The 26,233-nt window shown below is 57.0% G+C and overlaps 1 protein-coding gene across 3 annotated transcripts in view; it reads left to right on the top strand.

Moving 5' to 3' along the window:
* The window catches only part of PRDM15 (PR/SET domain 15), a 50,184-nt gene extending 24,535 nt beyond the window's left edge, over positions 1-25,649 (top strand). Inside the window, exons 7-25 of one of the 3 annotated variants that reach the window (XR_004974233.1) lie at positions 473-709; positions 1,627-1,759; positions 3,265-3,446; positions 3,571-3,665; positions 4,056-4,143; positions 8,340-8,507; positions 9,409-9,503; positions 10,525-10,656; positions 12,340-12,474; positions 13,268-13,431; positions 14,235-14,314; positions 14,664-14,783; positions 15,040-15,171; positions 16,722-16,805; positions 17,246-17,421; positions 19,431-19,511; positions 20,989-21,198; positions 22,152-22,737; positions 24,585-25,649. Coding sequence is in view for 2 of the 3 variants with exons in the window: in XM_036351395.1 (XP_036207288.1) it covers positions 473-709; positions 1,627-1,759; positions 3,265-3,446; positions 3,571-3,665; positions 4,056-4,143; positions 4,799-4,858; positions 8,340-8,507; positions 9,409-9,503; positions 10,525-10,656; positions 12,340-12,474; positions 13,268-13,431; positions 14,235-14,314; positions 14,664-14,783; positions 15,040-15,171; positions 16,722-16,805; positions 17,246-17,421; positions 19,431-19,511; positions 20,989-21,198; positions 22,152-22,631 (2,852 nt within the window). In the remaining variant the exon portion in view is untranslated. Of the gene's footprint in view, positions 1-472; positions 710-1,626; positions 1,760-3,264; positions 3,447-3,570; positions 3,666-4,055; positions 4,144-4,798; positions 4,859-8,339; positions 8,508-9,408; positions 9,504-10,524; positions 10,657-12,339; positions 12,475-13,267; positions 13,432-14,234; positions 14,315-14,663; positions 14,784-15,039; positions 15,172-16,721; positions 16,806-17,245; positions 17,422-19,430; positions 19,512-20,988; positions 21,199-22,151 lie in introns of all 3 variants that reach the window. The other 2 variants (XM_036351395.1, XM_036351394.1) reach the window with 2 other exon arrangements.
* Positions 25,650-26,233: the final 584 nt, after the last annotated feature.

Consider the following 26,233-nt stretch of genomic DNA (forward strand, 5'->3'; position numbering starts at 1 on the left):
AAAATAAAGTACAGTTCTGTTCTTTTGCTTTTATGCAGTGTTTTTAGACAGTTTATCACAAATTGAATATTTCTCTTTTCCTCTTAGAGGTTACATTTGTAAGTAATCGTGTTAGGTATTTATTGTGGAAAAATTAGAAAATGCAAATAAGCTTACAGACAAAAATCACAGTTGCCTGACTGTTGCCATCGAGAGAGAGCTCGTGGGTGTGGCCTCCCACAGTCCTCTTCGCACGTCGTGTGGCGCAGGCTTTATCTGTACAGAACGGCCCTGCCTTTATCACCTGACTGACTGAAATAGTCGTCTGTTTGGTGCGTGGGATGCTTTCTTCTCAAAAGCAGTGGGAACACAGTTTACCTCTGCAGAGGGCGCACTATTAGCAAATAAAACTGAAAACAAACAAGCAGTGCGGGAGGGAGCGGACACTGACCGGCTCCCCCGCGCCCCGTGCACCTGCCTCCCTCTCCTGCAGAGCATCTGTTGGGCCACTTGGAACAAACCAAAAGCCTCCCCCCGGCCGGCCAGCAGGAGGGGGCTCCAGAGAAGGAACCTGACGGGTCTCAGGGGGAGCCTCCCGCAGTCCCCAAGAGCATCAGTGCCGCCAAAGAGCAGAAGAAAAAGCCTCGAAGGGGGAGAAAACCCAAAGCCTCGAAACCAGAGCAGAAACCAGAACAGCCCTTGGTCGTCATTGAAGACAAGGAGCCCGCAGGTGAGGGCTGGCCCTGGGGGCGGAGCCAGCAGGTGAGGGCTGGCCCTGGGGGCGGAGCCAGCAGGTGAGGGCTGGCCCTGGGGGCGGAGCCAGCAGGTGAGGGCTGGCCCTGGGGGCGGAGCCAGCAGGTGAGGGCTGGCCCTGGGGGCGGAGCCAGCAGGTGGGGCTGGCCCTGGGGGCGGAGCCAGCAGGTGAGGGCTGGCCCTGGGGGCGGAGCCAGCAGGTGAGGGCTGGCCCTGGGGGCGGAGCCAGCAAGGTGTGCTCTGTGGACCTGACAGGGCCTGAGGGGTTAGACTTCCTGCACAGTTTCCCTTCCCTAAACAGGCCAGGCCAGTGAAGGGGCCGGAGCCTCTTCAGTGATGGGCTCACTAGTGGTCAGTTGCATTAGGAAGGCACATGGGAGGCAAGTGGGAGGACCGGTGCTAATTTTTGTGTGTGACTTTCCCGTATTTCATTTGTGCAGAGGTTCAGACCTGGGTCCCTGTTACTGTGGCTATGTCGTGTTTGACTCTTGTGCTTGCCATTATCTGCTTTTGAACATACTCACGGTGGCTTGTCTAATAACAAAATTAATATTTCTAAGTCTCTGTCACCATAATTTAATACATTTTAAGATCCCAATATATATGAAAATGTTGTGGTTTGGGTTGGTATTCTGAGGGATTGAAATAGTGCTAGGACTGCCATGGTTTTAATAAAGCATCACAATTTATAACCTAGTTTTGAGTTATGAATATCATTTTGATTTTCTATATATACAGATAAATATGTAGGTTCTAAAATATTGCTAGTTTTCCTTTCTTTCCTTGTTAACTGTGTAAACCTGTCCCGGCTGTGTCCCCTGGGTGTGCCGTCTTGGCTGGCTGTGTTCTGCCCCTGCCCGGCTGTGACGTGGCTGTCCCGTTCTTTCTGCACAGAGCAAGTGGCCGAGATCATCACCGAGGTGCCACCGGACGAGCCCGTGCCTGCGGCGCCGGACGAGCACATCATGGAGCTGGTCTTGGGGAAGCTGGCCACCACCACCACCAGCGAGGCTCCTTCAGTGCCAAAGTGAGTCCTGCCACAGTGCTCGGGGCAGGCAGTGAGGGGGCAGCAACTTCGTGGGGGGCCGGGGGAGGGCCTGACGAGTGGGGGTTTGCTTCTCATGGTGGAAGCGGATGAGTGTGTTTCTGAACAAGCAGCAGGAACACTCTGGACCCAGGAGCTTAATGGGGCGTCCACTGTGAAAACAGTTTGAAAAACATTTTTATTGTGGTAAAAATAGACCTAACATGAAATTTACCATCATCATAATTTTTAAGAGTACAGGTCAGTGGTTTTAAATACATTCACATACATTCACCATCATCCATCTCCATAACTTCTTTATCTTCCTTGAACTGAAACTCCATATTATTTTTTTTAATATATTTTATTGATTTTTTACAGAGAGGAAGGGAGAGGGTAGAGCGTTAGAAACATTGATGAGAGAGAAACATCGATCAGCTGCCTCCTGCACACCCCCCCCACCGGGGATGTGCCCACAACCAAGGTACATGCCCTTGACCGGAATCGAACCCGGGACCCCTGAGTCCGCAGGCCGATGCTCTATCCACTGAGCCAAACTGGTCAGGGCTCCATATTATTTAATAATTATTCCTTACCCCATCCCCAGCCCCGTCTGTGAATCTGAACAGCCTAGGTGCCCATGTAAGGGGGATCACACAGGAGCCCTTCTGTGACGGGCTTGCTCCACTCGGCATGCTGCTCTCCAGGCCCATCCAAGTGCAGCCTAGGTCAGAATGTCCTCCCTCTCAGGCTGCGTGGCAGTCGCTGTGGGGGGGCCACGTTGGCTTGTCCATTCCTGCTTCCGTGGCACTTGGGCTGCCCCCCTCCTGCCTGTTATGAATATTGCTGCTGTGATAAAGCAGTTTTGTATTGGAATTTCTATAAATTGCTTTCCTTACTTTGTGTTTTCCTTTTTCTTTCAGTGAACAAGGAAAATGTTTGCATTTTGTTGTCATTCTTGGGAAATTATTGTCCTGAAGCTGAATAAGCTGATGGCAATTTTTTCTCCACTGGCTCTTTTTGGGGTTCCCCTTTCTATTGTCAAAGTGCACCTGGTCCTTCGTAGCCTGGGAACCTGTGGAAATACTGAAACCAAAGGCATGTCAGAAATGCTGTTACCTGTTTATTTATTTACAGTCTGTCTGAGTGCCCGGAGAGTTTCCATGGAAACAGTCAGAAACACACAAGCAGATGAGATTTTAAAAACCGGGTTCAGGGGGAACATAAAGCCGAGAGGCCGTGCCCGTGAGGAGAGCTCAGGGACCTGGCTGCTCTAGGTGAAGCGCGCATTGCGTGTGACGCTCCCGGTGGCCAGAGGTCACCGCAGTGAGACGTGCGGCTGGTCCGCTCACGGTGCCTCTCCTCTGGGTGCCCCTGGCCCTGGCCGATGCCGAGCTTGGCCCCTTTCTCCCATCGAGCAGGGACGATTCGGCAAGACCCTTTCCAAGATGACTGTAACCTTGACCTCAGTCTCCCACCTGTCGTCCCGTTCCCTGTCCACCTGGCAGGTTCCCGCATCATCAGAGCGGCAGCATCACCCTCAAGAGGAGTCTGATTCTCTCCACCCGGCACGGCATCCGGCGGAAGCTGGTCCGGCAGCTGGGGGAGCACCGGCGGGTGTACCAGTGCGGCACCTGCAGCAAGGTCTTCCAGAACAGCAGCAACCTGAGCCGGCACGTGCGCTCGCACGGTGAGTCCCAGCCTCTCTGTGGGCGGCGTGGCCCAGGGGCTGCCCGCCCGCGTGGAGGGCCAGGGCGCCCATGTCTCCGGCCGCGCTGCAGTCATGGACCGGCTTGTTCTTGTTGGCTCCGTAGGCGATAAGCTGTTCAAGTGTGAGGAGTGTGCGAAGCTGTTCAGCCGAAAGGAGAGTCTAAAGCAGCATGTCTCCTACAAGCACAGCAGGAACGAGGTGGGTGCAGCCACGGCTGTCCTCCCAGCTACGGGAGAAGCAGGCCACGGACCAAACAGTCCGAGGGGGAGAGAAGTTAGAGTCAGGGGAGAGGAGGGAACCACAGCGGCCGAGCCCGGCGGTTCTGGACACATCCAGGTGGCCTGGCCTGGCCTGGCGGGAGCAGGTGGCCCTGGGGGCTGTGCAGGTGCCTGAGTATGGGGTGCTCTTTCTAGGGCAATGGGGCGGGAAGAGTGAAAATTCTTCATGTTCCTAAGCTGAGGAGGAGAGTAGTAGAGAAACGTCGGAAACCACACACACGGAAGTTGCTAGAATGTTTCCTCAGGGAGCCCGTTCTGCTTGAGCCTCCCCTGGGCTCCTCCTCTCACTGACGCGCTGCCCTCTGCCCAGGTGGACAGCGAGTACAGGTACCGGTGTGGCACCTGTGAGAAGACCTTCCGCATCGAGAGCGCGCTGGAATTTCACAACTGCAGGACAGGTGAGCGGGCCGGCCAGCGTCGAGTCCCAGGGGACGGGGTGGGAGCTGGGGAACGCCAGAGGGGGTAAAGGTAGGGTTAACAACCCCACCACGCATTTTGCTTCCGAGCAGTCATTAGCTGGTCTAGAGACAGACGGAGACATCCCGGGTCTAAAGGAACTTATGTTCCCACTTCCTGTTACACATGCCCCCCATTTGAGTTCCCACACATGCCATCCTCGCCGAGTGTGGCGGGCAGCGGTGTTGGGTTTGCGCTAGGACCATGTGAGAAAGAGTGGTGGGTGGTGCCTGCAGGGGTGTGTTTCTCACTTGTCGGAAGGGGCTTCCGGAACCATTAGCCTCCCTTCTACATGGAGCTGCCAGTGTCCAGACCATGTTGTTCTGAGTCCACTTCTGCCACCAATCTTCAAAAGTGACAGGAACCTCATTTCCTCATGCTGCCACGAGCCCGTGCCGAGGGGGCCTCCCTGGGCCTGGGCAAGCATGCTGGGCACTGTGTGTGGGCAAGCTGGCAGCTGGCAAGCACGCGTGCTACAGACATCCTCGTGGACAGCAGGAGGCAGTGGCTTAGGAGCCCAGCCCCTGGAGAAAGCCCCGCCCTGTCCCCACTGCTCCTCCTGTGCACCGGGGTGACTTGCGTTCTCCCTCTCTCCAGGAACCCTAGCTCACCCGGGAGAGGGGGGGACCAGTGGCAGTCGGCTTAGCGACCTACCAGGTTAGCCTTTGATACCGACCCTTTCCTGTTGGCCCTCTGTGTGCGTCACTGTATCTCTGTGGGGGTCTTGGTCAGGTGGGTCTCCGGGGAGCCTTAACCGGCTTAGCTAAGTCTCCACAGTTCCTCCCTCTGCAGCCAGCGCCTGCCCGGAAGCGCCCGCTGTAACCCTTGCTTGGCTCGTGTGTTTGTTTGTTTATCGTGTTGGAGAGTCCTGTCTGGAAGCTGGCATGTCTTGCCCATGGCACCTTGCTCCCATGGCGGGACTGTTCCGAGTGGCAGACGAGCCCTGTTTCACCTGAGCTCCAGCTGCTCCGCAGCATCTGAGTCTGTGGCTTTAAGTGGCCTTGGCAGCTTTCGGACGAACTTCCAGTGTGCCGCACACCTGCACCCTGAGCCCTGCACCCAGGTGCTCCCCAGATCTGGGGCAGTCCCCCAGCCGTCTCCATGCTGCACCAGCTGCAGCCGGCCTTAGCCTGGGCTGTTCTGAGCCGGAAGACGCCCGTGTGGCCACTGGCAGGTCTGCGTGCCTGCAGGAGTGGGGCAGGCTGTCAGGGTGTCAGGAGCATGAGTGGCACCTGGGAAGTGTTTGGTGAGTGACTCAGGGTCCAGGAAGAGGAGGTGTCCTCTGTAGCTGTCTCTCTGGACACAGGTGAAGCAGAAAGTAACAGAAGTCAGAGCCCCGGGTGCTACTCGTGGGTCAAAGTTCTGACAAAGCAGACCTTTCCTTTGTCACGTGGAAGTAACAGCAGCAGCTGAAATGCACCTTCTCTTTTCCCAAGATGCTCTTTCAAAGGGTAGAAGTTTTGGATGGAAAATAAAGGATAAGCCTGGATAAGTGAGCTCATTTGCAAAATGCCTTTAGCAAAGGCTAACCAAAGCCTGGATAAGTGAGCTCATTTGCAAAATGCAGTATTTGCATACTGTTACGCTTTTTTATGTGTTCACATAAGAAAATGTGTCTTCCATAAACCATTAAGCCAAGAATTTGTCCAGTGTGAGGGAGAAGCTTTGAAAAGTGCAGTCTGCTGGGTTTTTCTCATCCTTCCACTCAGCAGGGCCGGCCCTGGGTGTGGCAGGTGTTGGTGTAACTGCCCTTGACCATCAGACTGCACTAGTGAATAGCAAAGGTTCACGTCCAGGCTCCCATGCAGGTCGGCTCCACTGGAAATCTGCTGTCTTATTTCTGGGTGACCCTGCACCCACCCCCTCACCAGAACCCAACTGATAGGCATCTGTTTTCAGTCGCTGCATTTTATTAAAACATTAGAGGCCTGGTGCACAAATTCTTGCACAGGTGCGGTCCCTCCACCTGGCTGGTGATCGGGGCCGCGGGAGGTTGGCTGGCCGGCCAGGGGGAGGGACTGCGGGAGGTTGGCCGGCTGAGGGAGCACACTGACCACCAGGGGGCAGCTCCTGCATTGAGCATCTGCCCCCTGGTGGTCACTGTGCATCATAGCAACCGGTCGACCTATTGTTTGGTCATTCGGTTGCTTAGGCTTTTATATATATAGATAAATGTAGACCTCAAGGGCACCAGGGTTATTGGTGGGAGAAAGTTATTGTTGGAGCCAGATGCCCATCTGCATTCCTAAACTGGTGACTGGATGCCACACAGGAAACGCACCCTGAGTGAGGGACGTCCCGAAAGCCCTGCCCACTCCTACCTGGGCAGGGCAGCCACCCTGAGTGAGGGACGTCCCGACAGCCCTGCTCACTCCCTCTACCCGAGCAGAGGCCACAAATGAGTCAGGAATAGTTACAGGTGATTTCTCACCATATGCTGGAGGGACTCCTGAGAGAAAGCTAAAGCCATGGGCACACTGTACCTTCCATGCTAGTAGGGTGCCTGCCCATGAGGGCAGCTCACCTGTGCTGTTAGCACCTGCCCAGGAGGGCGGCTCACCTATGCTATTAGCACCTGCCCAGGAGGGAGGCTCACCTGGGTGGTTTTGCAAGCCTGGGGTGGGTGGGGGTCTCTGTGATCTGATGGGACAGCTCAGTAATGGTGTGGCCTCCACAAAGCAGATGCAGATGCCCTTGGTCTGGTGGTCCCATCCCTAAGAAGCCATACTCAGGGGATTCAGCAGAGGCCCCCGGCGACACGAGCCCAGCATCCACGCCCTGGCCACACTGAGGAGGGGAGGGGAGGGGCCCCGGCTGCGCGGCGGGAGGGGAGGGGCCTTGGGCCGGAGGCCGTGGCGAGGGACGCTGGCATCGTTGCAGGCTGGGCTGAGGGGGCCCCCCCCGTCCCCATGCATGAATTTCGTGCACTGGGCCTCTAGTAAAAAATAATGCAGTAAATTATGGTAAAGGAACCAGGTGGACTATTACATAGCCACTGAAATAAGCATACTAAGCACACATACTGCATACATGTGTGTGTACAGGGGATCATGTAGATGCACCTGGGCTGCACATTGGGGTCACCTAACCCCCCGCCTGGACATTTTGGTTGTCACACTGGCTGTGTGTGTGGGGGTGGGAGGGTGGTGCTGCAGGACATCCACAGCACCAGGTCGGCCCCCACAGAGGACGATGTGGCCCACGTGTCGCCAGGGCCCAGTCTGAGACCCTGGGTGTGTGTGGGGGGGGTGGGGGGGGCAGGGGGTACTTAAACGCACCATGGGCTCCGTGTACAGCACAGTGAGAACCATCAGATTCACGGTAGGAAACAGCAGGGCTATGTGCAGCCTCAGGGATCTGTGTGTTTGGCAAACGTTTGCTGACTCCAGGAGCAGGTCAGCGGGCTGGGGCCCAGGCCCAGAAACAAGGATGACACGGTGTGTCCTGAGGCCTCCCTCTGAAGGGGGATGCCCCTGTGACCCACTCTGTCATGCCCACCTGCAGGGGGACCCGGCGTGGGCTGGTACTCCAGGAGGTCTGTGGGCAGTGAGGGCTGCCTTCAGGGCTTGTGCGGAGGACAGACCCCTGGATGGGGGTGGGGTGAGGGGCAGAGCACAGAACAACACAGAGAGGGTCAGGGCCTGTGCTGGGCATGAGGCCCTGGGATCCCTGAGCCAAGGGGGGAGTCCAGGTGGTCCAGGAAAGACAGACAGCTGGAGGGGTCCTAGCGCCATGCAGGTGCCCCACGCCCACGGTCTGTGCTCACCCAGGGCAGGCCTTCAGGGGACGTCCTGGCACCTGGAGGGAGAGCAGTGGCACAGAGGGAGCAGGTGGGGACTGTCTAGTTCCCGGTGGAGCACTGGGGTTCCTTGGGCGGAATCGTTGAATGCCGTGGGGGAGAGGAGGTGGCGGAGGATGTGGGCTGGGCTGGTGGCAAGAAGAGGCGAGCTAAATCTTGGGAACAAGCCCTTCAGCCTGTGCTTGGACAGTAGCACAGGTGACCGGCTTCCTGGCCTAGTGGGCCTCACGCATCTCCACCCTTCACCTGCGCCCCTTGCCATTCCCACGGCCTCACCATGGAGCCTGCATCCGATGCTGTTGACCTAAAAGCTGCTGTGTCTGCTTGCTTTCTGGACAGATGACAAGACGTTCCAATGTGAGATGTGTTTCAGATTCTTCTCCACCAACAGCAACCTCTCCAAGCACAAGAAGAAGCACGGGGACAAGAAGTTTGCTTGTGAAGTCTGCAGCAAGATGTTCTACCGCAAGGACGTCATGCTGGACCACCAGCGGAGGCACCTGGAGGGTGAGCGCCCTGGGCAGGGCAGGCCTGAGGGAGGGGGAGGAGTGGGCCATGTTGTCACAAGCCCTGCCACCACCCGATGGAGTCATCGAGCTATGGGGATTCAGCCCATGCAAAGGGAGGGATCCATAGTGTCAGGTGGGAACTACAGGGACAGTTGGGAATGTCCTAAGTATTCAGGAGGGAAAGAGTTAAGGAAACCAGGCTCTCTGTAGGATTGAATGGTAGGCAGTCATTAAAAGCTTTTCAGAGTTTTTGAGTATTATGGCAAAATGCTACCCATGATAGAGAGCAGGAAGAAAACTGTGAAACTGACGCGGTGAGCTCTCCGCCGTGTGTGTGGAGCATGTTCCAGGCGGAGGCGTTGGGGAGCCCCTGACTGGTTTTCCCTGGCTCCTCCTCTGTGTGCCCCAAGAGGCCCCCAATGCCTGAAAGCCATAAGGATTTTGTTATCACCTGACCTTGCACCCTGGCCCTAATTCAACTGGTTTAATTTGAAGGATGAGTATTCGCCTCTTTTTAATAAAAAGCCTGCCTGCTTAGAGCCGTCTCCAGGAAGCCTGCCTTTTCCCTGAGCCTTCCCATCGGGCACAGACACCTCTAGGTCGTCCGTTATAATCTTCCACGCCGTAAAGTGGGAAACACTCGCTGCCCTCGTATTTCCAGATGTTTCAGATGCAAGAACCCTGTCACCGGGCCCGTGGGTGCTGCAGTCTCCTCTCCCCCGGGAGCCCGTAGGAGCAGCGGTTAGCGCTGATGCTCACATCATGCCCAGGGACGCCTGCTCACTCATATGTCTCCCCACGGTGGGCAGCCGTCTCCGTCCTCTGAAATGACACTGGGCTGCAGCAGAGCTGGCTAATATCACGTATTTACCCTCTCGCTTGGGCGGTGGGCCTTTCAGGCGTCAGGCGAGTGAAGAGGGAAGACCTGGAGACCAGCGGGGAAAGCCTGGTCCGCTACAAGAAGGAGCCTTCGGGATGCCCCGTGTGTGGCAAGGTAACGCCGCGCTGCCCCGCAGTCTAACTCACAGCTCACCACCTCCCGCGGTGACGAGTCGGAGCTCTGCCCACTGCAGGTCCGGGGAAGGTCCGGGGACATGGACACTCGGGGTGTCCTAAGCTGCAGTGTCCGCTCACTCGTGGCCTTGTCATTGTGATCTTTCGCTGTCGAGCCGGGTCTCCGGGGAGGGAGCTGAGGATGAGCGTTTGCTCTGTCAGAGCCTTTTTCCTCGTTGGCCACCATCTCCACCTGCGTGCGCCCATGCTCACGCTCTCTCTCTCTCCTCAACGTCCCTGCGACCTGTCCTCTGGCAGAGATGGGACCCGCTCACCGGGGAAGTGGGAGGTCCTGGGGCTTAATTCTGCCTGCTGGTGCTGGTCTCCCCTGTGGCATCTCTGAGTGACAGCACCCACAACCGCGTGGCCACGGAGGGTCCTGGCATGTTCCCCGAGTAAGCGAAGCGTGATGTCAGCCTTATTAGCAGATCCGTTCAGGGAGCGTCAGGCGACTCCTTAGCTTGACCTTAAATGTCCAGCAGTGCACTGCCCATCAGAGTCCCGGGGTGCTGTCAGCCCGTGCGGGGGCCACACAGGTGGCCACAGAAGTAGGGTGTTCTTCGTGAATGAGCTCCAGGCCTTGGCCCTCCTCAGACTCGCCTCCCAGGACGAGATTGTGCAGAGGCCACTGTGTGCCCAGGCTAGAGAGCGTGTCCCTCTCGGATGCAGAGCACTTGCTGCGGGGCCCAGGGGGACTCCCAAGGGGGCTCCTCGCCCCCACAAGCTGGGGTTGTCGGGGACAGAACCACCAGCCTGGGCTTGGGTGGTTGCTGGGTCTCAGCCACACGCAGTTCTGTGAGCCGCTGCCAGGCCCGGACAGTGGGGAGCAATGGCCACAGGGACAGCCAGTGGCAGCACTGCCAGCGTTGTTGCCATTGCAAGAGGAAACGGAAACTGTGGTTACGGTTTACGCGAAGCTGGTGTTGGGACCGGCGCCTCCATGTCCGCCTCTTCGCCCGCAGGTCTTCTCCTGCAGGAGCAACATGAACAAGCACCTGCTGACCCACGGCGACAAGAAGTACACCTGCGAGATCTGCGGCCGCAAGTTCTTCCGTGTGGACGTGCTCAGGGACCACATCCACGTCCACTTCAAGGTGCCCGCCGCGCGCGCTGTCCCGGTAGCTCACTCGGGGCGTGGGGGCCTCGGGCCAGCGTTCTGACCACTGGTCCGCTTGGCCGCACGCCTCTTGTCAGATGCGGCCTCATGACCGTTTGCTGGTCTCGGGCAGCCCCGCTGCAGGGCTCCCAGTCCGGTGCCTCCCGCGGGTGGATGGGGTGCTGGGGTTTGCTCCCCTTCTCCCTGCCTCGAGGAGAGTGAGGAGTTGGCCGGAGCTGGGGAGGCAGCGAGGACTCGGGGCATCGGGGCAGGAGACGTGCAGATCCGGGGAAAACAAAGGGATGGCAGGTGCTGAGGCCCCAATGAAGCTGCGCTCACCCTCGTCACCTCCCTGCCTGCGCTCAGTGACGGGCAGCTCCCAGCTCCGGTGCAGGCTGGGCTTTCCCTGGGCAGATGCTGGGGAAAGTGGGGGCGAGGCACGAGTGTGGGAGGCTCCCGGTGCAGGTGCAGAGCCATGTGGACCAAGCTGGGGAGGAAGGAAGGGCCCCAGGAGGGCGAAGAGCCTCGGGGAAAAGGGCTTGGACCTCCCGGGACCCTGCCATGTCCCAGCCGGGACCTGCGGGTACCAGTTCTGCCACCCCTCTGAGCCTCCACGTTTCTCTCTGTAAACGGGGCCCCGAGCCCTGCCATGGAGAGTGGGTTTCCATGAGCATTAAATTAGACCCGACAGGTGACGGGCCCGCCGGGTCTGAGTGCCCATGCCTGGGGTCTGTAAGCAGGTGCTAGTCCTCCTCGGGCAGTTCTCCTCTGAAAGAGGGGTGCCCTTCTTTGCTGACGGAAATAGGGGTTCAGTTTGAGTTGATGTGAGAGCCAACAGTAGAAGAAACGGAACAGCGGCCCTTGTTGAAACCTCGTGCTTCAGCCGAGGGCGCGGAGGGAGGGGGGCGAGCTCTCCAAAGGAGCCCATCCTCTCAGGGTTCCAAGTTTGCTCACTGATGAAACGTGGCCCCCAGCGCCATGCGACGGCAGCCTCTGCCTGAGGATGGGCAGTGGCAGGGAAAGGGCAGCGCCCTCTGCGGCCGCTGGAAGGAGCTGCTAGACAGGGAGCCGGCCACCCAGCGTGGCGAGCCCTCCTCCCTCCCAGTGGTGGCTGCTGGCTCCTGCCATGCTGCTCCCTCAGCTCCGGGCTCGGCCCCCCGGGCTGCTCATGCCCAGTGTTTCTGCCTGCGAGTGACTGCTGGAGTGATCCTTGCAGTCTTTTGCAGAAAAGTAAATGGAAGTTCAGAAACTTCGGGGCAAGCCCGGTCACGTCCACAGGAGGAGGCCTTAGAGACCACTGACCCCACCCCACTGACAGAAGCCACCATCAAGGCCGGGACGTTAGGTGTTCCCAGGGTCAGGCAGCACCAGGCTCACACCAGGCCCGCGGGAGGGAGCCTGCTGCTCCCTGCCCACCCCTCGGGGCCGGTGCTGTGCATTGCAGAATTATCTGAGTGTGAGCAGGGCCTGGTGGGTTTCCCGTCAGGAGTGGGGTGTGCAGGTGACCCGAGGGAGGGTGTCTGCAGGGGGCCCACACAGGACGCAGTAGGCGGGAGCTCCTAGGACGTCCTACGTCGCAGAGGCGCTGCCTCTCCGCGTGGGTGAGCCCCCTGCTGCTGTGGATAAGGAGCCGGTTAACGCTTTGCCACGCGGGTTAGAAGTTGGGCTCCGGCTCTTCCAGGACATCGCTCTGATGGATGACCACCAAAGGGAAGAGTTCATTGGCAAGATCGGGATCTCCTCCGAGGAGAACGATGACAATTCTGACGAGAGCGCGGACTCGGAGCCTCACAAGTACAGCTGCAAGAGGTGCCAGGTAACCTGCCGCTCAGAGCGTCGGGGAGGGGGCTCGGAACAGGCTGCGGACCGACGGGCCGGGCTCGGTGAGCGGAGTCCCAGGCGGTGGCCCACTTGCAGACGCAGCTGTCCTGCTGGCTGCCCCAGGTCACTTGGGTTCTCGGGGAGGATGCCTGGTCTCACTGTGTCACACGGACCATCCTCGCAGAACCAGTCTCCCGACTGGCCGGCGTACGGCTGTGTGGCTCATCCGGTGGGATCTGGCTCCCTGGAGGTCGGCCGCATGAGGGGCCTCCCTCCCCCCCTCGGACCAGTGGCTCTTCACCACAGCCTGCCCCGTGCGTGGAAGGGGGGCGTGCTCAGAGGGGGTGGTTCTGTCCTCAAAGGGCCCAGGCTCAGCAGCGTGCTGTGTGAAGGCGGTCCCTGCACTGGGTCCCCTGCCTGGGAAAGCACAGTTCACTCCTGTCGAGTGCAGGTGCCATGTTCTCTGCGAGCACCAGCCCGTGTGCCCATCCTGGCACCTGCCGTGCGCCTGTCAGGACCCTTGGGTGTGAGTGCGGTCAGGGAGGTCAGTGGGTGGAGAGGAGGCAGTCAGGCTTGAAGAGGAGTCCGGAGGCCCGGGAGGAGCTGGGGTCCACTCCTCACATCTCCCCGCTGCACAGTTTTGCCGGCGCTGCCCCTGCCCTAGGAGTGCCCTCCTCACCTGCCAGGGTGACGGGCTCTCACCAGCGTCCCTGCCCCGTGGTGCGCGGCAGTGCATGCTGAGCTGCAGCGCCGAGCTGGGCGAGTGGTGAGCGTGTACCTGTCCGCAGCTCACCTTCGGCCGTGGGAAGGAGTACCTGAAGCACATCATGGAGGTGCACAAGGAGAAGGGCTACGGCTGCAGCACCTGCAACCGGCGCTTCGCCCTGAAGGCCACCTACCACGCCCACATGGTCATCCACCGTGAGAACCTGCCCGACCCCAACGTGCAGAAGTGAGGCTCCCGGGGCTGCGGGCTCAGCGCTGGGTGGTGCCTGAGGGAGGTGCCCGAGGGAGGTGCAGAGAAGCGATGCTTGAAGGGGCAAGTCCCTCTGCTCTGTGAGCCCCACTGGGTCCTGGGGAAGTACCTGTCCTCCACCCGTCCTGCCTCGGCCCCATCCCCTGCCAGGACTCAGCATGAGCAGCGCATTACAGGCCTGGGGAGCCACCGGGAGCCCTTTCCCTAGTGATCAGGGTCCCTGAAGGCCAGCTCCTGTCGGGCTGCAGCCGAACCAGTGCTCTGAGCCTGAGCGAGGGTGGATGGTTGTGGCTGCAGTGGCCAGCTCGGTCGCCCAAACAGAGTGCACAGGCCGGAGGTCTGAGATGAAGGTGTTGCAGGGCTGCCTCCCTCCGACTGTGAGAGCATCTGCCCCAGGCCCCTCTCCTTGGCGTACAGATGGCCTCATCTCCCCGTGTCTGCATGGTCGTCCTGCTACCCGGGCCTCTGTGCCCACACGTCCCCTTTTCATAAGGACACCAGTCATACTGGCTCAGGGCCCATCCAGAGACCTTGTTCCAACTTCATCAATTGTTAAGCCCTGATCTCCAATACAGCCACGTTCTGGGGAACTGGGATCAGGGCTTAAGCGTGGATTTGAACTGGGGGCACATTAAGTTCACGACAGCCTACAGTCCGTCTTCTGTCATCTCCATTACATCTTTTGGTCTCATCTCTGGGCCTCTCGGTGCCTAGGAAAGCTGTGCCCGCTGCAGGGTCCCCCCATGTGGGGCTGCCCTGAGGCTTCTGTCTGGTTGCAGGTACATCCACCCCTGTGAGATCTGCGGCCGGATCTTCAACAGCATCGGGAACCTGGAGCGGCATAAACTCATCCACACGGGTAGGTGTTCCCGTCAGGCACAGGGCCCCGGGCTGACGGGGGTGGACCGCCTTGTCTGTGGGCTTCGTGCGCAGAGCAGTTGCACATCGTCCCCCTCAGTGCATTCCTCGGTCCCGCTTCTTGTGTCCTGGCCACGGCGTCCGCTCCCAGCACGTCCCTGCCCCATCACCCACTCCAGGTCCTCGGAGCCTCCTGCCAACCAGTCCAGAGGAAGGCCCTGAGGCGGTGGAGGGAGGGGTGGCCCGTGCTTCCGGCTGTGGGGAGGCCGCCTTCCTCCCAGTTACTGCCTTGCCGCCTTACCCACGCCTGCGGGTCTTCCAGGAGTGACATGGGGGTGCCTTGTTGGTAGGTGTGAAGAGCCACGCCTGCGAGCAGTGTGGAAAGTCCTTCGCCAGGAAGGACATGCTGAAGGAGCACATGCGCGTGCACGACAACATCCGGGAGTACCTGTGTGCCGAGTGCGGGAAAGGTACGGTCCCGGGCGCGCCCACGTGGCGCTGGAACCAGCCTTCAGGGGTGCAGCCTTCCCGTCCCCCTTTCCGCAGTCCCTGACACCTGTGCCTGCCCAAGGGTTGGGGTGTGGGCACTGGAGGGGGGTCGGGCACAGGCGCTGGGGGATCCAGGGCATGCGGAGACGGGTCCAGGGCACGGTCGCTGTAGGGGGGGCCCAGGGTGCGGCCCGGTGGCGCGGGGCGAGGCGGGCGCCCACCTGCCGCTGTCCGCAGGCATGAAGACCAAGCACGCGCTGCGCCACCACATGAAGCTGCACAAGGGCATCAAGGAGTACGAGTGCAAGGAGTGCCACCGCAAGTTCGCGCAGAAGGTCAACATGCTCAAGCACTACAAGCGGCACGTCGGTGAGTCCTGGCGGCGCCGGCGTGCGGGCAGCCGCCGGGCCTGCTGCCGAAACGGCAGGAAGCGCCTCTGGCGGCTTCTCACTGTCCTTGGCTCCCCGCGGGCCGGGGTCCGAGCGAGCTCTGCTCTGGGAGGTGCGGGGCAGCAGCGGGCATCCAGGAAGCGTCCCATCCCGTCCCGTCCCCCAGGCGCCCTGGTTCGTGTCACTGCGCATGTGCACAGGAGTCCAGGCGCTGCCAGACTCGCCCGCGTGAGTTTGGTGACACTTGCCAGTTCTGCAGGGCCCTTGCCCTGCTCAGCTGTTCCCCGTGGGAGTGTGTGCCTAGGAAGGGAGCAGGCAGGGTCCCAGAGGTTGTACAGCTGACCTCAGATCCTGGGACGTCTTAAGTGTCCGTCGGCAGGGCAATGGCTAAGCCGTGCAGCCATTAAAAAGAATGCAGCTGTCAGAAGCGATGAGATTCTCGGTAGTTTACATAGAGCTCATGAAGGAAAAGCAGCCTCTGCAACATCACATGTGAGCCCCTGTTTGTAAACATGGACCTGTGGGTCGACGTGGGTGTGTGAGGGGAGCTCAGGTGGACACCAGAACAGAAGGGAGCTGGCCCCTGGTGATGGGATTTGCCTGAGCCGGACATTCCTGGCAGGAGCCTCTCTACCGCGTTCCCTGTCCTCACTACGATGGCCTTGGCTCCTGCCACTGCCTGGCCCAGCTTCCCTGTGTGCCTCAGCTGTCTGTCCAGGCCACCACGCAGGTCGGCTTGGGTCCCCACGCACTGGGCTTGCACAGTGTGCTGCCCTTGTCTGCCTGGGAAGCGCGCCCCTTACCTGCCTCACCTTCTCCGGGAAGCTTTCTTGCTCCCCCAGGACTGGGTCCTGACCCGCCTCTAGTGCTGCAAACTGGACCGTTCCACAGTCCTGCTCTGCTGTGCCAGCCTCCGCGCTCCACCTGCTGCAGCACCCACTGCCCCTTCGGCCTCCTCCAGCCACGATGAACCCAGGCCCTGTGCCTCCTGGGGGCTCTGTATGTGCTCACAGCACCAGTTGGTGGGCCCTTCACTCACTTGTCTTGCTCCATTTTGGAGGAACCTTTGTCTAAGAGGCTTTCTCGGGTCCACATTCTTGCCAGTTTGGGGAGTACATCTGTCTTGCTCACCCGATGCCTGCTCCCCAGGCAAGCAGGATGATCGCCCCCGACTGATGGCCTGTGGGGGCACTGGGGTAACGTAACCACCTGTTCCATAAGCATGGCGTCTGCCTTCCCTTGTCATGAGCTAATGCAGAATAAAGCTCATTGAGTCGGATTCTGCTCATTGGGAATGCCTGGCAGTCCCGTGGGCCCCGGGCTGAAACCGACATGCCAGCCTTCCTGAGGAAGCACCTTGCGAAGCCACCTGCAGAGGGCAGAGTTTCCAAGCCTCAGCTCAGTGCCCGTCTCCTGGCAACCTCCCGTCCCGCAGCCTCTCCAAGTGCCGACCTGTGTCAGGGACAGGACTCCCGCTGCGTGTGGTTGAAGCACTGCGAACATCTGAAGCTAGTGTGCCTTTTTCTGCAGGGATTAAAGATTTCATGTGTGAATTGTGCGGAAAGACTTTTAGTGAGAGAAACACCATGGAGACCCACAAGCTCATCCACACAGGTAAGCAGGGTGCGGCCTGGGGCGGGGGCAGCTGTGTGACCCTGCGTTGCAGACTGTTTTAGGGTATCGAGTGCCGTCCTGCCTCAGTGGTGGCCCGTTGCCTCCTAAAAACCAGCCCAGTACAACTTTCAAATATCTATTCTTAAATTTTCAATTATTGGAGCAATGATGTGGCTCCACACTCAGCGAGGGAGGAGGCCACTGTCCTGCTCACCTCAGGCTGTGCTTGCCCCTTTGGCCTGACCAAGGGCCGGTCCCAGCAGCACGTGCAGAGGGTGAGGCGCCCTCCTGCCTACCCTGCAGGCTGTGGGACCACCTCGCTCATGACCTGTGCTTGTCTTTTCCTCCGTGTGTGCATGTGCGTGTGTGTGTGTGTGCATGTGTGTGCATGTGTGTGCGTGTGTGTGCGTGTGTGTGTGTGCGTGTGTGTGTGTGTGTAGTGGGCAAGCAGTGGACCTGCTCCGTGTGTGACAAGAAGTACGTCACCGAGTACATGCTGCAGAAGCACGTGCAGCTCACACATGACAAGGTCGAGGCACAGAGCTGCCAGCTGTGCGGGACCAAGGTGTCCACCAGGGCCTCCATGAGCAGACACATGCGACGCAAGCACCCGGAGGTGAGCATCCTCCTTCCTGCTCCCACCCCCACCCCCTCCGGCCTGGTCTCTCTGCCCTCCGCCTGGTGCGAGCTTCTTTTGACCGGAGACTCCACCACCCTTGCTCAGGGGTCTGTCTCCCTTTGCAGACCTGGAATTCCTCGAGGCCGGGCCTGGGTCTTAGGTTCCCTCTGCACTGCAGCACCTGCATGTGGGAGGGAGGCACTGAATGAACAGAGAGAAGAGCCTTGCTTGTTATTTGCTAATGTTATAGGTTAATTTTCACTGGAATCACAGCAAGATGAAAGTACAAGCCTGCCCCTTGCCCCACTCTTTCCTTTGAGTGGCTAAGAAAATGTGCAGAGCAGGGCGTGTCCGGGTGGTGCTGGGGGCGATCGGGGTGGCATTGAGGACCCAGAGGGAGAACTTGTGGAAGCAAGAAGACTTGGCTCATCTGGAAGCCTGTTCCAGAGGAAGGTCCAGGGCTTTAATAACTCATTGTGCTTCAAAAAGAAGCAAACTGGAAAGCAAAACTGGGAGGAAATGCAGGCAACCAGCTCTCAGATCACCAGAGGGAAAGGCTATAAGCAGAAGAGCAATGAAAGGTGTCACGAGCAAAAACCTCAGACTTGACTTGTAAGCAACGTAACACTTAGAAGTGACGTGGTTAATGAGCAAGCAAGCTGGCAGGTGCGTGTGAGATGTTACCGTCGTTTACAGACGCCGACTTCACTATCAGAGACGATAAGCATTCAGTGTGCCTGTGAGAGGCAGTTCGGGAGAGGACCTGCCTCTGGTTAAAGCACAGGAAAAAGCACTCCCCTTCACCGAATCCCAGAGATGCAGGCGCTAACGTGCAGGACCCCCTCCATCCACGAGTGAGCCAGGAGGTTTCAGATTCAGAGCGAGCGTGCGGGCGGGCCCTGCGTGGCTGCGCTGTGGAAGGCAGCGGGCAGTGTCTCCACTGCTTTATGAATGATTCTTCGGACGCCTCCATGTCAAGCCAGGGGGATGGGTTAAGTTAGAGATGGTTAACAGTGTGCTTGGCTCTATAAACAGTTCTAAATAAGATTGTAAAGAAGCAGGATGCGCTGTGTGAGCACTACAGCGACATCCATCGCGCTGTATGTGTGTCTGCAATACTCACCTTTATCATGTAAAGGAGACGGGTGAGGAAAGGAAGGCAGGAAACAGTCCACAGTGGTTTTCTCCTGGGGGTGAAGTTATGGTCATTTCTCTACGTGATTCTCCATTTTTAATCCTTGCCTTTAATGAACGTGGGGCCTCCCGCAGTGCCGGGGTCACCAGCTGTTTGGATGAGGAACACTTACAGACAGGCTTTTACAGTTTCCCCTGATCGTGTCTAGTGTTTCTACAGCGAATTCCCTTTGTTAGTAGCTCGCCTTCCTTACACCTTTTTGGAGTGTGCATTCGCTCTCTGCATGCGTGTTCCATTGTCTCACATCTGACTTGATTTGCTTAAGTAACCCCAGTCCAGGGGCAACCGGCAGAGGCAGGCTCATGGACGAGGACCCGCAGCTGGTGGAAGGGACATGTGGGCCCCGGGAGGGAGTGAGCATGGCGTGGGGGCTGCAGTCAGGGCCAGGCAGCGTGGCTCACGGAGAGAAGGTGGGGGCGGAGGTACCCACCTTGGGGCAGGTTAAAAAGTAGTGTTTAAGGTACAAATGTCTCGTTCTTGGTAATTCCTATGGGACATTGATATGAAATAACACGATTCATTGAAATGTTATTTGCTGAAAGCACGTTCGTAGACAAAAAAGGGAGGAAAGACAGTGTCCCCCTCGGGCATGAGTGGGTGGACATGAAGTGATGCCCAGACGGGCCAGGGGCTCCCTGCATGCGCAAGTTCATTGCAGACACTGGAGGTGAGGGCACATGGCATGAGGGCAGGACAGGAGTGGGTGGGATTCTGGAAGCAGGCTTCCAGGGTCACTGCTGATGGACACATGGATGATGCCCATGACAGAGGAAGGAGAGTCATCCGGCTCACTGCCCCGGCTCTCCTGCAGGTCCTGGCCGTGAGGATCGACGACCTGGACCACCTCCCGGAGACCACCACCATTGACGCCTCCTCCATCGGCATTGTGCAGGTGAGCACAGAGCGGCCCTGTGTTTGGGGGGTGGGGGGGAGGTATGGGGACTTCCAGGTACGCAGACACCCTCGGGCGAGGCCTCCAGAACCCAGGCAGCAGTCGGGAGCACTCTGGGAAGCCCCGTGGTCCATGCTTTGTGTCTCACCTTTGTTTCATGCTCCATCTTTTTGGTCAGTCATCTCTCCAAGAGCCTTTTACTTTCTGTAAGTTTCTAGAACTTTAAGGAATCACTGATGTGACATGGAGGCTGGTAGGTTTGAAATCTGCAGGGTAGAGGGCAGACTGGAGACCCAGGGCAGGGTTGATGTTGCAACTCGAGTCTGAAGGCCAATGGAGGCAGAATTCCCTTTTCCTCCAGGGCCCTCAGCCCTTCTCCGGGGGCCTTTACCTGATTGGATGAGGCCCCCACAATATAGAGCAAGCCTGCTTTACTCAGTGTCCACTGACTTAAATGTTTATGTCATCTAAAGAGTACCTTCCCAGCAGCATCTGGACCGTGTTTGACCACACAATTGGCCCCCTAACCCAGCCAAGTTGGCACTTAAAATTAACCATCACAGGTAGTTTCCAGGAAAGCTTAGCATAATTAGTTTACATACGAAAATTCACTTTAAATGTATTAGATGAACCTACTTTTTAAAGGAGTTTTTAGGCAATACCTTCATAAAAATTTCTTTTATTATAAAGAGAACATGTCACACTCTGAGCTATTTTAAAGTCCTATTTCTACCTCTTTTTTCTGAAATGGTGTTTTGAGCCCAGTGCTCAGGTGCCAGGTTGGACTGAGTGAGTGTGAGAACACCTTAGTGCCCCCGAGGCCCACGCCCACCGTGTGAGGGCAGTGCCACGGTGACCAGGCCTGGCAGGTTCCTCTGGGTGTCTCTGCCACTGGAGCGGACCGAGTCTCATGGGGTGGCTCCAGAGGTCCTGGAGGGTGGAGGGCCGGAGTGGAGTTCCTGGCTGGACAGCCCTACCCAGGGGCCTCAGTGACCGGCCGCGGTGCACCAGCTCCCAGAGAAGCATGTGGGGCTCTCTCTGGGTCGCCGTGATGGCTGGGCCTGCTGGCTGTCCCCCGAGGAGATGACTGTCTTGTTCCTGTGGTCAAACCTGTTTTGATCCAAGACATTCTGGGGATGAGAACCTGATGTGAAAACATTTGCAGCCTCAGGCTGAGCTCCTCAGGACTGAAACAGTGGCTTAAAAATTCTGTTTTTTATGTTTTTGTTTATATTTCACCCCAAAATGTAGCTTTTTAAAATAAGACTTGTATGTATTTTCCTCCACTTAACAAAAAACCCTGAAACTTGCCTCAATCTTTAGAAATAAAGTGATCAGACTGTGGCCACTGTGTTTCCTGCGGCAGCTGAAGGCCCGAGAGCCTCAGCGCTGACCCTGGATGTGTCCCCGGCCCACACTGGCCACCTGGGCTCACAACCCATTGACCTGCAAGTGGCTGAAACTTCTTTTCCCGCAGCCTGAGCTGAGTCTGGAGCAGGAAGATTTAGCAGAAGGGAAGCCCGTGAAAGCCGCCAGGAGAAGTCACAAGAGGAAGCAGAAGCCGGAGGAGGAGGCAGGGGCCCCGGTGCCGGAGGACGCAGCCTTCAGCGAGTACTCGGAGAAGGAGCCCACGTTCACGGGCGCTGTGGGCGACGAGACTGACTCTGCCGTGCAGAGCATCCAGCAGGTGCTGCTTCCTGTGCCGGAGCTGGGGCCCAGTCACTGTGCGGGGGGCAGCTGCCCTGGGCGCCGGGGGCAGGGGGAGAGGGAGATTGAGGCGGGTAGGGGCCCACATGTACCCACCCGCTCCCCTCCCTGTCTGTCACGCCTGTGGGCGCCGTTTTTCACCTAAGCTCTCCCACCTAAGCATTTCCCAGTGTAGACCTAGAAATCACACTTGTCCTTGTGAATAGCAGCAGGACACCCTGGATGGTAGGAAAGCCGGCTCCCCTGGTTGGGCACCGGGGGTGTCTAAGAGTGTCTCTTCGTTGTGGAAATGGCCCAGTGCACCTGCCGCCCACTCAGGGAGAGTGGACCCTGCAAACCGAAGGAGCCGTCCAGCGGGTTGGAGGCTGCAGGTGGCCAGCCAATCTGCTGCCTGCAATAGAATCTTCCCATTTGCTCATCCTCCCCGCTTTGGCTTGAGGCCCCCAAATCTCGCGTCAGTGTGTCTGGTGCTGCACGGACACGTTTCCGTGGCATTCCGTCCCTCTGCACGAGGAAGAAAGCTGCTGTCTTGTGATCTGTTAGCTGCTGCTCCCACAGACTTGTTCGCTGCCCTTTTGGCTTTCTAGTTGGGCTTTTCACTGCCCACCAACAAGGCCCTTTAGAGGGCGAATATACAGTGATCTGTCTTTCTCATTATTACTTTTCTCCATTATTTTCTAGCCTGTGGAATCATTTGCTTCTCAGTTCGACCTAATGGCGTCTATGCTATGTCTGTATCTTTTTTTCTCCTTTTCACCAGAGTTATTGTTTCAGGACAAAATTAACTTGATTTAACCTTTTACCCAAAGATGCTTCGCTCTCTCCTTTGGGCCTGTGCTTATTCCAGCATGATGACCCGCCTGTCACCGTGTGGAGAGGGAACCTGTGTCCTCCCCTGTTCAGGGACTCACTGTTTTATGTTGGCTCTTCCAGGTGGTGGTGACTCTGGGGGACCCGAACGTGACCACTCCATCGAGCTCGGTTGGCTTGACCAACATCACCGTGACGCCCATCACCACGGCAGCCGGGACTCAGTTTACCAACCTCCAGCCGGTGGCCGTTGGGCACCTAACCACCCCGGAACGTCAGCTGCAGCTGGACAACTCAATCCTGACCGTGACCTTTGACACTGTCAGTGGCTCCGCCATGTTACACAACCGCCAGAATGACATCCAGCTGCACCCCCAGCCGGAAACCTCGAACCCGCAGTCCGTGGCCCACTTCATCAACCTGACCACGCTGGTCAACTCCATCACGCCCCTGGGAAACCAGCTCAGTGACCAGCACCCGCTCACGTGGCGGGCAGTGCCCCAGACTGACGTGCTGCCAGCCCCGCAGCCGCAGGCCGCCCCTCCGCCGGCGGCGCAGCCCCAGGTGCAGGCCGAGCAGCAGCAGCAGATGTACAGCTACTGAGGCGCCTGGTGGAGGACTTGCAAGGGAACCTCAGATGGGCTTCCTTGTGTGTTGTTGAGATTTGTTTGCTGGATACCAAACAGAAAAAAGAATCATCCATTGCAATGTAAGTAAGGTTGATTAGCTTTTGCAGACTTGTCTCCAAATCCCGCAGCAACCAGCATGGTCTCCCAGTTTGGCTACAACAGGTGTCTGTAGACCCAGGCAGGGTGCAGGCACTGCCTTAGCCGGACAGCTGGTTGGGCTGTGGCCACGCCTCCAGCCTTCCCCAGCAAAAGTGGGTCTGGTGGACACTGCTCCAGAAAGCCACACTTCAAGAGAAGCAGGACCCCAGGAGGCGAGTGCTATGTTATTGGGAGCATAAGGGGTTTGCTTTATTTTTCCTCTGGAACTCAGTTACTGTATCAAAACGTGGACAGTCCCACGTGTGGCAACAAGCTGCAGTGACATGCAGCTTTCTCCTTGCTCCTGGATATTTTTTGCAAGTGAGCAAGTAGAAGTTCAATTAACACTGAGTCTCCACTTTGAAATCTGAGTTGAGCCGAATTTGTTTCACAACTTTGGGCTGAAACCATGTATGAGAAGATGGCTGTGAGAGCACAGGGCCCCCTCTGGCTTCAGGTTCATCCCAGGCCAGGGGTCATGAGGTCGCTGACTCAGGCATAAAGGCCTCTTCGTAATTTAATTGATTTTTAGGATCATTTTTTCTTTTTTTACTTTATTTCAAGCATATATTATGTATTCAAAACTCAGTTGTGGCCATGTTTTTTTGTTTTTTATTTTAACATGCAAACGTCATTTGCACTGTAGGACGGTTGGTCCATGTCCAGTCTGCACAGCTGCCCCAATGCAAAGGGGCACACAGTTGTGGGCAACAAGGAAGCCTCGTGCTCCCGTGCTGGTGGCACCTTTGGGAATGACTTCCCTGCCACCACATGTATTTATCATGGTGGAGGCTCAGCCAAAACCCCCTGAACTGAAGAACAGGGAAGAAATTCATGTGTTTTCTTCTGTTTAAACTTTAATTCCAAAGGTTGACGTGGTTCAAGATCAGTTTTCTCTACAAATGTGGAGTAGGCGTGGAAAGCATAGGTTTTTGTAAGACACAGTGATACTGCTGTTTCCTGCCAGGCAGTGAGGAAAGCAGAGGTTAGTTCAGCAGTAGAGCCATTAATGCGCCCATGAGCGTGCTGAGTAGCGACCAGATCTGCTTCCCGGGACACGCCCTTCATCCGTGCACCCATCCCAGGTGGTGGGCGAGGATGAGGCCCACCAGCAGCCCGCCCTCCTGCCTCAGCCAGAGAAACAGAACAAAGTTTGATTTTTACTCTCCTAATATTTTTAACGCTGTCCAAAATGAAATGATAAATTTGCCTTATCTGTCCTTGCTCACTCTGCCCCAGACCCTGTATGATTTGGGAGATCCTCTTGAAGAAAGACTGAATAGGAGTCGGCAGGAGCTAAGTGATATTGCCGGTGAGGCTGAGGACGATTTGCTACGCAAAATGAATTTTCTCAGCACTTGCTTTGTTCCGCATGGCGAGATTCTGAGGACAGGGCTAGAGTTTGTTTTGTGCAATACACGCCTTCACAAACTGAGGAGACTCCTCACCCAGTGGCCGTGGAAGGGCCTGTAGAGTCCCCCTCCTCCACACAGCTCATGCATACACTCCCAGCTCTCGCCTCGGATGGTTGAAGTAATTGTGGGAGATTGTTTGACTTTTTAATTTATGATAGTTATTTTTATGTTATTTATGTATATAATTACCTGCTTTTTACATAATAGTTTCATCAAAGGAATTTGGGTGAGGGGTGATAGATTTTCTAAAATATTGTCTCCATTCTCCAAATATAAGGGGTCCAGGTACCCACGGAATTGCCCAGAATGCCAGGGTTCCTAAGATATTTTTTAAGTATCACCAACACACTGACAATTTCTTTTTGCATTTGCAGAATATAAAGGGCAAATGACCAAGTAAAGAAAACAGAACAGACATGATCAAACGTCTGCTAGCATTCCCTTTACTCCTCTTCCTTGTGAAGCAAAGGCCTTTTAAATCACAGTTTTATTTTTTTAAAGAAGTTGTGTTTGTGCCTAGAGTAAGAATGCACCGGATGTTCTTGAAGAGCCTAACATAGGTTGTGTGGCCTGGTGTCCTACCACTGTTCATTTAAATAACGGACGAATAAGAACACTTCTTGTTATAATAAGTGAGAACTCCACGTAAAAGTGAGGTGGAGTCCTGAGTTTCCCGTGGATGGATTTGGTCTTCATAGGGCTGCTGTCTGAGGCAGAATGGATTCAGGTGTCTTAAGACAGTTGCTCTCTGAGTGCATGTGGAAGAAGCTGGGGAGCTAGAACCCCAAGTTCTGCTCAGCCCTGAGTCATTGACTGTAGATTGTTCTGCGCCTGTATCACTGTTCACTGGCAGGAATGTTTCATTTTTTAACTGATCCCAGTTGCACAGCTGTAGCCATAAAAGCAAATTGGCTCCAGCCTTTGTGGCCACCAGGCTCTGTGAATCCATCTCGGTTGTTCTAAATTAATAAATCATGAGAATTTATTTGGGGGCCTCTGGATTTGTAATGTTGTGTCATTCTGGGCCACAAGATGGCGCGAACCTTGGGGAGTTGGACCCCAATTCTGACTCCTGAGTTCTGAGCCCGGCGGCAGGAAGGGACTGAGCCTCTGGATCGGCCGTCCGCTGGGACCTGTTCTCTGCAGGCGCCACCTCTGGGTCCCACAGGAAACCGCTTTGGAGAATCTGGGCATGGGAGGCAGAGTCACGGACTGCACATGTGTTTCCTAAGCTACACGTGTGTTTCCCCAGCTACACGCATGTTTTCCAAGCTACTGTGTCCAAAGGTGTAAGGCTCCTGCTTCCCACCTGGAGGCGCTGTCGGGACATTGCCATTGGTTTTGAAGTTCATTAAGACTGTTTGGAGAAGTTAGTGTATTTTATGTCCCATCAGTTTGTTTAATGAAAAATAAAAGGTGCTGTGACCTGTGTTTTTCAATCGCTGGCCCTCTCTCAAATCCCTGTTCTAAGTACTGGACGCATCCTATCTAATAAAGAGGGAATATGCAAATTGACCATTACTCCGCAACAAAGATGGCGGTGCCCACAGCGGAGGCAGGGGTTTCCGTAACACAAATGGCTGCATGCACAGTGGAGGCTGAGTTCCCATAACAAGCCTTAATGAGCAATCAGCAGGGACCTGAGGCTGTGGCCCCCGCTCCTCCCATGGGGCTTGACAGGGGACCTCAAGGTGTGCCTCCCTGCCCCAGTGCTGGGCCAGGGGAACTCAGGCTGCTCCCCTCGCCCTGGGCCGGGGGACCTCAGGCCACACCCCCTGCCCAGCAGGGCTTGACGGGGGACCTGAGGCTGTGCCCCCCCTCCCGGTGGGGTTTGACGAGGGACCTCAGGCTGTGTCCCCCACCTGGCAGGCTTGACAGGGGACCTCAAGGTGCGTGCCCCGGACCAGGCTGGGGTACCTCAAGCCGCCCCCCTCCCCCAGTGCTGGGCCAGGGGACCTGAGGCTGTGCCCCCCTGCCCGGCGGGGCTTGACAAGGGTGGGACCAGACAGGTCTTAATCTAGCC

The sequence above is a fragment of the Myotis myotis genome, unplaced genomic scaffold, assembly GCF_014108235.1.
Source record: "Myotis myotis isolate mMyoMyo1 unplaced genomic scaffold, mMyoMyo1.p scaffold_m19_p_2, whole genome shotgun sequence".
In the NCBI taxonomy this organism is placed as follows: Eukaryota; Metazoa; Chordata; class Mammalia; order Chiroptera; family Vespertilionidae; genus Myotis; species Myotis myotis.